The 12713-nt window shown below is 36.9% G+C and overlaps 1 protein-coding gene across 5 annotated transcripts; it reads left to right on the plus strand.

Annotated features, from left to right (window-relative positions):
* The first annotated feature begins 296 nt into the window (after positions 1-296).
* On the plus strand, positions 297-12478 carry LOC107764399 (phosphatidylinositol 4-phosphate 5-kinase 8). Of its 5 annotated transcripts, none has more exons than XM_075238671.1 (10): positions 297-633; positions 2226-2342; positions 2468-3532; positions 3625-3792; positions 4321-4486; positions 5509-5619; positions 5709-5896; positions 8119-8273; positions 10548-10716; positions 11877-12478. In XM_075238671.1, the coding sequence occupies exons 2-10, from the start codon at positions 2326-2328 to the stop codon at positions 12154-12156; spliced, it is 2319 nt and encodes a 772-aa protein (XP_075094772.1). In that variant the 5' UTR covers positions 297-633; positions 2226-2325; the 3' UTR covers positions 12157-12478. The 5 variants fall into 5 exon arrangements, with proteins under 5 accessions (XP_075094772.1, XP_075094775.1, XP_075094773.1 ...); XM_075238672.1 differs by having other exon boundaries at positions 299-633; positions 2303-2342; XM_075238673.1 differs by having other exon boundaries at positions 303-633; positions 2257-2342.
* Positions 12479-12713: the final 235 nt, after the last annotated feature.

Here is a 12713-nt window from a genome sequence, read left to right on the forward strand (position 1 = left end):
CCATTAATTCCAAGTCATCTGAGCTGTTCGTTGAGGAAGAGGAATCAATTCCCTCATTAAATAATCAAATTAAAATATCTTCTCTTGAAAATATTTTAATTCCCAAATTCCCACTATTTTGTACTTTACGTGGCAAGCAGTTTAACGCCAACAATAGCAAATCAGCTACAACTCCGTCCAAACTAATCCCCCGTAGCTCACCACTACGATCGTAACACGTGTAACTGGTCACTTATGCGGCCGCCACGCAACCCATTTCCCACGTCAGTATAAATACCTATCGCGGTAGCCTTTTCTCAGGTAAGTGTGTGTGTTTCCGTAAAACTGAAATCCAAAAAAGTACAAACAGAAATTTCTTCATGTCATATACAGAAAACTATGCCGAAAGGCTAAGCTTTGATAGAAGAGCTTTTGTAGTCTTGTAGGTAACGTCACAGTGAGAGAAAGAGATTAATTTGGAGAGAGAAAGTGGTGAATCTTTTGGCGGTAGATTTCAAGGAAGAAGTTGAAGTGTCAATTCGAAATCGCTTTCCACTGTAGCTATCGATTTGATATTTTTAATTTACTTTAAATTTTAGTAGCTGACGATTTTAGGGCTCGGCGATCGTTCGGTGTATACAGTGCAATTTGGAGGTGAGTTAATCGATATTTGATGCTCATTTTTTATCATGGACAATTTTTGATTTAAATGACGAGTTATTTTGTGTTATCAGATGATGCGAAGTTGATGTGTTTTCTCAATGTAAATTATGTAGTTCCTTTTGTTGAGTCTATTGATGAATTCGTTGGATTAGTTGAATGTTTGTGTTTCTGCACTCATTTTCAGCTGCCAGTTAGAGATATTATTGTTGAGGATTTTAATTTTGATGCCAACTAGCTTCGACTGTTAAGATAATTGTCAGTTTGCAGGGAAATTTAGACTGAAAGTTCATATAGAGAGAAGATGAGGAGCAGAAATATGTTCGTAATGCTGTCAAAATTGTACTGTTTGATTCCAATTTCTACATTGACAAGAGTGGGTTGCTCTAGTGGTAAGCACCCTCCACTTCCAGCCAAGAGGTTGTGAGTTCGAGTCATCCCAAGAGCAAGGTGGGGAGTTCTTGGAGGGAGGGAGCCGAGGGTCTATCGGAAACAGCCTCTCTACTCCAGGGTAGGGGTAAGGTCTGCGTACAAAATACCCTTCCCAGACCCCACTAGTGGGATTATACTGGGTTGTTGTTGTTGTTGTTGATTCCAATTTCTACATAGTGATTTGTGTACAAGTTGATTGACGAGTAGTAGTCTATTGTTAGGTTATTCTGCAGAACCGCTGGTGCCGAATGCAATTTCAGTCCTGGCATGAGAATCTGCCTTTTCAAAAAAAATTATTTGCCATATTGATATTATTTTGTAGATTATCTTCTAAATGAAATTCTGTTGTTCTTGAAGTATCTGGAAAATAACTGTATGGTTTTCATGGAAAAGTAATTATATACAATGGGCTAATGTTATAGAACAATGAAGTTAAATATGTGAGTCCGTCACTTATGTAATAGCTTCTAGCTTTTAGTTAAAACTTACCAAATGATACATTGTGTTTCAAGATTAAGGGCTCCAATCTCTGGATATGCATAAAAGGTTTCAAGGATTCTGACTTGGATTTAAAATGGTATATCCTTCTATTAGCTATGTGATCTAAGTACGATAAAATGGTGTATCTTTACTATTAACAATGTGATCCAAGCATCACAAGCTTTCTAGATTTAAATGTGTTATACATGACTTGTCTTTCACTTAGGTAAGTATGCTTTTGTTGCAAAATACTCTGGTTCCCCATTTCAACCATGCTACTTTGATTTTAGATGTTACATTTTCATCTATCATACCATTCTCTTAGAAAATAGAGCCTAGATTTCTAGAATGTTTTGCATTTAGGCATTGCAATCTCGTCTAGTGACTCTAGTCTCACCTCAACTTCTCTTCTTATACTGACTAAACTTGTAGTGTATCTATTTGCCTCAATTCTATTTATCCTAAAACCTTTACTCTGTAGAGTGCTTATCCAAATAACAAAAAAAAATTAATTCATACAGAAATATCAGCTGAATAATGATTGCTGTTAACTAAATTTGTGAAGTGGTTAGAGGTACAGGTGCACTTTATGCTACTTGAATTGGATACTTTTTATGCTATTGTTCTTATTATTGCATGGCAATGTGCTAACTGAGGTATAAAAATTATTGAAGTTGCTCACCAAAGTAGTTCACTTACGGCTAGGCTCCTTAGATGGGTTCATTGACCATAATTAAGGAACTTTGAACAGATTGCGGGTGATTACGACAGGCCATGGAGGACAGTGGAAGGTACTTGCACATTGGAGCCCTTATCCGTCCATGTATAAGCAATGCTGGTTCTTTTAGCCTGAACTTTTATGCCTGTCTTCTACATAGATTTTTATTAGTACTTAATTACTTAATTCTATATGCAGCATTACTGAAAAAGTCTTCTCAAATGGAGATGCTTATGTGGGTAGTTTCAAGGGGATTCTTCCTCATGGAAAAGGTAAATATACTTGGTCAGATGGATCCGTTTATGATGGTTGTTGGGAAGAAGGAAAAATGACTGGAGAAGGACGGCTTATTTGGCCTTCTGGAGCTTCATATGAGGGTGATTTCTCTGGAGGTTACCTCCATGGTTTTGGAATATTTAATGGGTCTGATGGCTCAATATACAGAGGTGTTTGGAGAATGAATACCCAGCATGGGATAGGAAGAAAACAGTATCAGAATTCTGATGTTTATGATGGTTGTTGGAAAGAGGGAGTACGTGAAGGCAGCGGTCGATATGCATGGAGTAATGGAAACATGTATATTGGGAACTGGAAAGATGGAAAAATGTGTGGTAGAGGTGTTATGAAATGGTTTGATGGAGATCTTTTTGATGGATTTTGGTTGAATGGTTTAAGACATGGTTCAGGCTGTTACCGATTTGCTGATGGAAGTTACTACTTTGGGGTGTGGACTAAAGGGCTAAAAGATGGACTTGGAATGTTTTATCCTGCTGGAAGTAAGCATCGCTTTCTGAGGAAGACCAGTGATAGGCATGATCAGAAGAGGAAAAAGCAGCTCTCACATACTTCATCAACTATTTCAGAGTCTGTGAAACCGAAAGTGAACCGTAGTATTTCGGAGAGATTCTCCTATAGTTTGCTGAAAGGCTCAGGGAGCATATCACTGAGGACTACATCACAGGGAGAAGACGTTGCCCTTGATGATTCCAGCAGAGACATGTTGGCCTGTGATTCATCAAGTGTATTATCTCAAAGCTCTGATGACAAAAGCGATTTTCTGGAAACTGGTTCTGTGGCATATGAAAGAGAATACACGCAAGGAGTCCTAATCAAAGAAAGGATTATAAATATTAGTAGGCTATCTCGCAAAAGTAAACAACGGATTAAGTTTCACGCAAAAGAAGTAAAAAGGAGGTCATGTGTGTACTTTCTAGAAGGCCGTAAGAGCTACTATCTGATGCTTAATTTGCAACTTGGTATCAGGTAAGGATATCAATGTCCTTTCTAATTCATAATTTGAGGGGTAAAATCCACTTGGTACCGTACAACTATTTGTTAATATGGCAGAATCACAGGTATTCTGTTGGCAAGATCACTCCTGTGCCTATCCGTGAAGTGAGACAGTCAGATTTTGGAGATCAAGCTAGAATTAAAATGTACTTTCCCAGGAAGGGTTCCCAATTTACACCTTCACATCATTCCATCGATTTTTATTGGAAGGACTATTGCCCTATGGTTTTCAGGTACTTGCACATTTATTTTATATCTGCCACTTGGTTGTTTCTTTAACACTATCCATCTATGAGGACCTTCTGGAGGGAGCAAAACACAATTTTGGATTAAACCGGTAATAGCTCTTTTATAGGGAACTGACTACTTTGCTTAACTGCTAGGAGGGGGTTAGGGACTTATTCTACTTGATTGATGAGATCATGTAAAAATGTTTGGTTAAAATTTTCTTGGTATGAATGTTTTCCCTCAATGGGTTAAAAGGCTCTACTGCTGTCTGTTCACTCTTTCTGGATCGTTTCATCCTGAACGTTGCTTCCAGGACTCTTCAGCTATGATTTAGCATAGTGTATTCTGTGCCATGGGTCTTGAATTTCCTTCCTCCAGAGCCTAAAAATGTTAGAAGTGTATGGATTTTCCACCCTTGAAAATTCATAATTTTCTTTCACCCTATAACCTAAAACTTCTCTGTTCTTGTTGCTCTACATGAGTTACTGTAGAGTTTGAGTCATTTGTCTGACTATATAAAATGTCATGTTCAGATATTTGAGAGAGTTGTTCAAGCTGGATGCGGCAGAGTATATGATGTCCATATGTGGTGATGATGGTCTGAGAGAGCTTTCGTCTCCTGGAAAGAGTGGCAGCCTTTTCTATCTTTCTCGGGATGATAGATTTGTGATCAAGACGTTAAAGAAGTCTGAGCTCAAGGTTTGCACAAGAAAATAAACATACTAAACTGTTTTAGGTTTTCTCCTTCCCTTGCTGTGCCGACATTTACATGCCTACTGATCTTCATGCTAACTCAAAATTAAGCAAGATGTTGCCTTTACATTGAAATTAGATGCAACTCTTTATGGAAAGTCAAGGTCAGACCTTGTTTTCTGTTTTAAATACATGTGCTCCCTTTCTTCTGTTTCTTTCCCTATTCCATAGTCCTCCCTCATTCTACCTCCTGAGAAATTCTCTACATAGACTAGGAAGAAACAAAAGAGCCCGGGGGGGGGGGGGTTGTTGGAGGGCACCACCCTACTCATTTTTTGGTTTCACCTATAACCACTATGTTTATTTTTTGGGAGGGGAAAGGAGGGAGAAAACTATCTGTTCTCTTCCTAGGTAGCATTGACGATCAACTGGTTATTCAGTACAGCAGGAAAGGGAAAAGCGATATACTTCTTCTGTTCTATCCGGTGTTGGACAAATTTAAAAAGTTCTTGTGTAAGGCAACCCATACCTTCCGCTTCTATTTTACCACCTGAATCAAACATTTCTTAAGTGTGGATAAAGAACTGTAGATTGCTTTGACCTTAAACTCAGTTTCTGTAAATGAGTTTGACTTAGTTACTGGGATCAGTAAAAGTTGTTTTTTATCTCATATGTGCTATGGAAGGTTTCCTTTAAAAATTAAAACCATTGTGGAAAAAGATGAAATAAATAACAAGAAATAGAATCATTGATGTTTTCGGTGCAAATTTCACGTTCTACAGTGTGATAGGCCATATGAGTGGTGAAACTAAAAAATTGGAAAAGTGTTTTTTACCCGCCAAGACTACAGCTAATTCTGGTTAATGTATGTTCTTTATTCTCACTACCATGCCGAAGGTGGTACTTATGATGAATTTGATAAATGAGATAAGTAATCATGAATCCGTGCCATTTGTTCTGCTCAGAAACAATTACAAACTGAGAGTGGACTGAAAGGTTGTTAACAGGGATCTCTTTCCATCACGTAGGTTCTACTCAAGATGCTTCCTGATTACTATAGACATGTAAAGGAACATGACAACACACTCATAACAAAAGTTTTTGGGCTGCACAGGATATCATTGAAACGTGGAAAAAAGGTTAGTGATCAGGCATAAGTCCTACTGTACTTTGCTGCTATGAGTTTTTCTCATCATTCAGGTCGAGTATTCACTTATTTCATTCTCAGGTACGCTTTGTAGTCATGGGGAATATGTTTTGTACGGAATTAAGAATACATCGCCGTTATGATTTGAAAGGTTCTTCTCATGGGAGATTTACAAAGAAAGATCGTATTGATGAGGCGACGACATTAAAAGACCTCGATTTGAAATATGAGTTTCATATGGACAAGTTATTACGTGAGGCACTTTTCAAGTAAGTCTTTGTTTAGTTTTCCCCTTCGATTTTGAGTTAAAAATTCTAGTTCATTGTAGTCTCTTCTCTTTAATGGTTGACTACTGAAGTTTTTGAAGATGGAGCAAGTAATTTGAAACTACAACTGTAAACCAAAACTAATCTGCTGAGGATGATGGATTTTTATTTTTTTCTCACAAGTTGGATATCTGAAGTTAAACTCCAGTTAGTTCGCAACCCATAGGCTACGTTAAGAAAGAGGATTGCAGTAGGTTCATAATCACCGTAATCTTCTTATAGTCATATTAACAACAATTTAAATCCAAACAGATCCGAATGGTTACATAGGATTCTTATAGCTAACTCTAGCTTTATTTGGCATTGAGCAGTGGCAGAGCTACAGTGATAACTATACAGTGTATAAACATCAAATATTACATTTGTTTGTATATATAATAAAGCTTGTACACCCTTAAAACAACTGATATAGATGGTCCAGCGGTGAAGGATGTGCAAAGCGACCAGGTTGTTTGGAGTTCGATCCTCAGCTGCTACATTTATTTAAAAATGGAAGCCGGTGCACGGAGACAAAATTTACCGTTGCTTCAAGGCTCCCCTTCAACTGCTATATTTATTTACTCCTTTTTAGAAATCTCTTTTTAAGGAACAAGCAAATGGGAATTTTCTCTCCTCTTCGAAAATAGACTAAAAAACATTTGACCCAGTCCTTTTTAAAAAGCTCTTTTTAAGGAACAAGCGAATGTGAATTTTCTCTCCTCTTCAAAAAATAGACTAAAAATGTTTGACCCAGAAACGTTTGAGCCCAACATACACAAAAACGCTTGAACCCAACTATCTCTCTCTCCTCTTCAAAATGAGCTACAACTTTAATTTCTTTTACAGTAAAAAATCAAAGGGGAAGTACAGAACAAAATGTTTGAATTTTGATCCCACCCCCTTGCTGACAATTTTCTGAGTGTCTCTCTCCCTCTTGCTTTCTCTCTCTTTGCTCTCTACCCTTCCTCTATTCTTGCTTTCCTTTACAGTAAAAATCAAAAAGGAAAATTTCAAGCTGAGTTATAAAATAATTTTAGGCTGCAAATTTAATTTTCATGGTAGTAAGTCAAAAAGTGATTTCGGTAACATATATTTTGAAAAACACTAAACCACTAATAATGACTCACTTTCTTTTTTTTAATAATCGAGAAATCTCCTAGTACTAGTAACGCACAATTCGAAACTCGATAAATAATGACTTGTTTAAGCTTGACTTCTTGGTTTGGTACCTTCCTTTTTTTTATTCACAAGACATGTTAGTTTTACCCTTCAAATGACTGACTACTTGTAAATGAATCTCGATTTAAAAAAATAAAATATAGTTCGGTGTACTCACTCATTGAAAAAAAAATGTCGGTGCACTCACTCATAGGAATTTTTATTTTTATTTGCTTATTCAAAGTTTGAACAACCTTAACAAAATTTCTGGCTATGCCACTGGGATTGAGGCAGTAGTCGATTGATTGAATATCTATAGGTAGCCAAATATGCTGTTGCCTTGAGTATGTTTAAAACTTAATATAAAACGTCAGAAATTATGCAACATGCCTTATATATATACGTCTCTATGTGTATATGTATGTGTGCATGCATACATACACACACACACATATGCATATATATATATATATATATATATATATATATATATATATATATATATATATATATATATATATATATATGTATGTGTGTGTGTGTGTGTGTGTGGATCGGGAGGGAGGGAGAGAAAGCTATCTGTTGTAAGTTTTTTAATCTTGTTGCTCGTAGCTTCAGTAATTATCATTGGCTGTGTACATAATATGGATCTCATATTTACCAATTTGATTACTTGAACGCCAGTAGTAATTCGCGAATGACTAGATACTTTTATTAGTATGATCTAAAAGAAAAAAGAATTTCTGGCTCCCAGCAAGTGTCTTATACATGTCCTAATTTATCTTCGCTTTTTTCTTTTTCTTTCTTCCCTTTTATGGTTATAGTGAATGCCATGGATAATTTTATTTAGGACTGTTCATTTCTTTTCCTTAATTCCTGTTTTGTTGGTTACAGAAAGTTCACCACCACTCTCAGGTTGTCCTTTTTTAAACTATAGTTATTGCGCTCTCTCTCTCTCTCTTATTATTATTATTGTTATTATTACTATTTTTTTGGTTTAGTAAGGCGCTCTCTTTTTCTTTTTGCAGACAATTATCTTTGGACTGCAGATTTTTAGAATCTCAGAACATTATAGACTATAGCCTTCTATTGGGGTTACATTTTAGAGCTCCTGAGAATCTGATATCTCTTTTACAGCCACCTGATTCTCAAAACAATGTAGAAACTAATCCTGAGCATGAAGGTAAAATCTCTTCATAAGCTTATTGTTTGGTTTAATCTTTATTATGGTGTTACCTCAAGCTGAAAAGTATTTCTGATTCCAGTGTGTTTTCTTTTTCTTTCTTGGTTGTTAATTGCTATAATAAGGGAATAAGGTTAATACATCTTAAAATTAACACGTCACCGTCATTTTGTGGTCATTAAGTTTGGTTGTACCTCTCTATTTTTTCGAGGCATAATACATAGTTTACCGTTGGAACTATGGACCAAATCCCTCTTACCCACCTTTTGACCACAAGAATCATTTTACACACTCAACCTTTCCAAAGTGTAGCTAAGACATACCACTTTTGACCAGGTAGATTAAACGCAAAAGGGGTGCATGAATAAGTAAAAAACTCGTATCTGAGGTCTTATTTAAGCGCCACATGTCCCAAATTGGTCCAAGTTTTATTCTCTTTTATTTTAGTTTTTAAAAAATATAATGGCTTCTTCCCCCACTCCATCGTCCCCCACCATTCCCTTACCCCATCGTCCCCCACCATTCTTCCCTTGAAACCCCCTGTGCCTTCCTTTTCCCTAAGCCCTCTTCTTCACTTTCACAGACCCTCCCCTTTAGTCTTCTTCTCCAGTACCCTCCATCCCCTTTCTAATTGATCCCAACGACTCATATCTGGAGATAAAGGTTGGTGTGGCTCAAATTTACAGTGCTTTTTGTGTGGGGAAAATTAAGAGTTGAAGAGACGGATTTGTATGTAGATGATCGAAGGAATTATGGTGATGGGTCTTACTGGTGAGTGGAGTGTTTAAAGAGTATATTTGGAGAAGGAAAATGAGCTATGGTGATGGATCTTTCTGTTAGGGTATGAAATTGTTAAGAAAAGGAGTTCATAGTTTTAAGGTTTTGGGTTACAGAAATTTGGTATTTTTGAGTGAAAGATTGAAGGTTCTTTCTTGTGTTTATTTTGAGTTTAGTTTTCGGTGGTTAAAAACAGAGGGACTGCTGGATATTGTAATAAAAAAAGGTGAGAGGAATTTTCCGGCGACTCGCGATTCTCGGCGCCGGTCTTTGTTTGAGAAGATGAAGAAGATAGAGTATCTTTTAAGTGGTTTTTCTTTTAACAAAAAACACGTGTCACAACATGATTGGTGCGTGAAACACACTTGTTAGGAGAATGTGGTCAAACACCGAAGATGTGTGTCTTAGCTACACTTTGAAAAGGTTGAGTGTGTAAAATAATTCCAGTGGTCAAATGGAAAGGTTGTTTTTGTCCTTGGCTGGGATCAAATTTGTAATGCCTAGAGATACAAAGGATCTGTTGGGAGCTGGAAGAATGCAGCAGGTAGTATCAGACAGAAGAAATGGTAGAATATGGTTCCTCCATGCATTTGGTGGACTGTATGGCAAGAACGGAACGTTAGGTGTTTTGAAGACAGTTCTTGCTCTATACAGAAAATCAAGACGAAATGCTTTTTTGTCCTTTCTCTTCTGCTGTAAAGAGAATTATGTAGAGGATTTAGAAACTTTTTTTGAACTTTTTGAAGCCTTGTAAGATGAAAATGGCCTTTTGTATTTGTAAATATGACAGCCAAGTGCCAATTTGGCACTGATGAATATTCATGTTACCTTTCTAAAAAACAAAAGGTATGTCAGAGGGATTTGGTCCATAGTTATGGTGGTAAATTATGTATTCTGCCTTTTTTCTGTCATCCATATCCTTTCTTATGGATGGGGCTCCATTCAACTCGACGAGCATACCCCCAAGGCTCCTGCAAATAGACTTCTGTTATCTTGTAAATGGCCGATCACTTAAAATAGTTGTACTTCTGGCATTACTTAGGAAGCTTCACTTCTTGCGTTCTAAAACTTCCGTAACAGTACATTAGCAAGCCTGTATGAATTGTTGCTACTCTATTCTCTGGGTCAGTTCCTATTTTCCTTCTTTTCACGCATGTCGTTTCTCATTTATTTGTTTATTATTTATCTTGAGAGGCTGGGGGTCAGCGACGGTGGTTATTAGCTTTCATTCTGAAATCTTCCTTCTTTATGCTTGATAACATCTTTTTCTTTTCTCTACTTACACCAATGCTCATTGTCTTCTTATTTCACTCAATATTTGTCCTCTTTTAATGCATGTCGTTTCTTATTTGTTTATCTATTTATCTTGAGAGGTCGGGCATCAGCGACAATGGTGATTAGCTTTTCTTCTGAAATCTTCCTTCTTTATGCTTGATGACATCTAATTTTTTTCTCGTTAGACTAATGCTTATTGACTTCTTATTCCACTCAATTAAGGTGGGATATTTCAGGGGGAGCTCTCAATTCCACCAAGGGGTTTGATTTTGGTAACTCATGAACCCAGTTCTGTCAGCACTACGCCAGGTCCTCATATAAGAGGAAGTACTCTGAGAGCCATGTCCGTTGGTGACAAGGAGGTTGATCTTCTTGTCCCGGGTACTGGAAGGTAACCTGATCTGCTTCTTATCCTCTGTTTAGAGCTGACACAAATGCTTTCCATCATCAGAAGTACGCTGACAACCTTTTTTTCACTAAGCATGGATTTACTTCAGCCTTCTCAAAATTAGTGGACTGTCGTAGCACATCTAACTAAAACATAATTTACAAGCAGTAGGGTTTTCTCAGAGAAGTTGCAACAGATAAGAGAAACCCAAACAGATTTCTTAGGAAGAAAATAGAGATAAGCAGAGAAATTCTTGAGAATTTATATGTTACTTGTCTAGAAATGGAAAAGGTCAGTAATACGAGATAGGGAGAAAATCCACCATGAAAGTTTTAAGCTGCAGTTGAATGTTAGAAACAAGAAGACAGGGAATTGTACAGAGAGAAAGGTGGACAAATGATTGGAAAAAATACAGGATAATAGCAGGAAGTCAGGAACATAGGATAGGTTAAAAAATACGAAGAGGGATGATGGCAAAAAGGGGAGAGAAGACCATATTATAATCTCTGGGAGAGTCACTAGAATAAAAAACCCATGCAACAAGAAATTATAGAGGAAGGAGTCAGACCTCAAAACCTTTCTTTGAATTTTTAGTCTGTCTATTTATTCAGGGTAAGTGATGGAGAATAGAAAGAAGAGCAGCAGATGGGCTATGTGACCGTCAGTCTTTCTGGCTAGCTTGTACTGCATAGCAGAATTCTGACTTCAAGGAAACCACCATGTTGGTTTCGCACCATGCTGCATTATGATGTTAGGATTTATCCTATTGATATGATTGATAAAGGGACTATCGTGTGCTTAAATAAATATTGCAAAACACCTCAAATTAAATGTAGAAAAAACGGTTCTATCAAAAAAGTGTAGAAAGGAACGAAAGACAGACAGGGATGACCGGCTTTTTCCAAGCATGCCATGTTTGGTGTGATCGAGTGAAAAATGCTCAAAAATGTTCTACTCTTTGTTTACTTGATCTTTGAATCCCAGATGTCCTAGTAAAAATGCACTACATTTTGGTGTGATTGAGTGAAAAAACATTTCCCGAGCATGCCATGTTTTTTCATGGACCTTCATCAGTTTCATTCAGGAATTAGAAGAGCCATTGTCATGTTATTTTCTGTCAAGCTGAATTCACTTTATGTCTAACAGCTCTCAGTTTTTTCCAGGTTAAGGGTACAATTAGGTGTAAACATGCCAGCCCAAGCAAACCAAAAACTCATGCAGGATGAGGCAGCTTCAGTACAAGTTGAACTTTTTGAGGTATATGATGTTGTTCTATATCTCGGAATAATTGATATACTGCAGGAATACAACATGAAAAAGAAATTGGAGCATACCTACAAATCGTTGCAATTTGATCCTATGTCGGTCTCTGTAATTGAACCCAAGCTTTACTCGAAACGTTTCATCAATTTCTTGGAGAAAGTGTTCCCCGTTGAGCCATGAAAACTCGTTAAACTTGCAAATATTTCTTCTGTCCTGCTGAGGCCCTCTGGTTTCTTGATTAGAGCTAGATGGAAAAGAAGCTTTTCATGATTCAGTGAAAGCAATTTTATCACCACTCAGTGTTTTATTCCGTCCCACTTAATGTACTACATAGTTTTTCTGTACAGTAGCAACAGTTTTGTAGCTAAAAAAGTCTCTTCTGTTTTAATTAAATTCGTCTTAAAGATTTGAGCTTTGAGCTTCAAATCTTCCAGTTTCGTTGTGGATGATAGATTCTAATTTACTCTATTTCAAACGAAGAGCGTTTCCTTGATCTTACAAATTGAAGAGATGATTGGGATTCTAACAGAACATTTATTAACTTTCTCTGTCGAAAATTAACTGTTTTGATAGGATAGTGATAATGATATCCTATCTTTTCTTTTATTTCTTCATCAGTTCTGTTACACCAAAGATTATACGTGCCTTCTCCCTCATATATCTTCTCTTTCTCCCCCCCCCCCCCCCCCAAACAGCTAACCAATGACAAAAAGTTCAACTCTAACAAAATTATGACA

This window comes from Nicotiana tabacum, chromosome 19, assembly GCF_000715075.1.
Source record: "Nicotiana tabacum cultivar K326 chromosome 19, ASM71507v2, whole genome shotgun sequence".
NCBI lineage: Eukaryota > Viridiplantae > Streptophyta > Magnoliopsida > Solanales > Solanaceae > Nicotiana > Nicotiana tabacum.

Excerpts from the sequence above, each read along its gene's own strand:
- LOC107764399 (XM_075238671.1), top strand. Across the intron at positions 5,897-8,118 it reads TTACGTGAGGCACTTTTCAA|ACAATTATCTTTGGACTGCA; the intron begins GTAAGTCTTTGT and ends TTCTTTTTGCAG. Across the intron at positions 10,717-11,876 it reads CTTGTCCCGGGTACTGGAAG|GTTAAGGGTACAATTAGGTG; the intron begins GTAACCTGATCT and ends AGTTTTTTCCAG.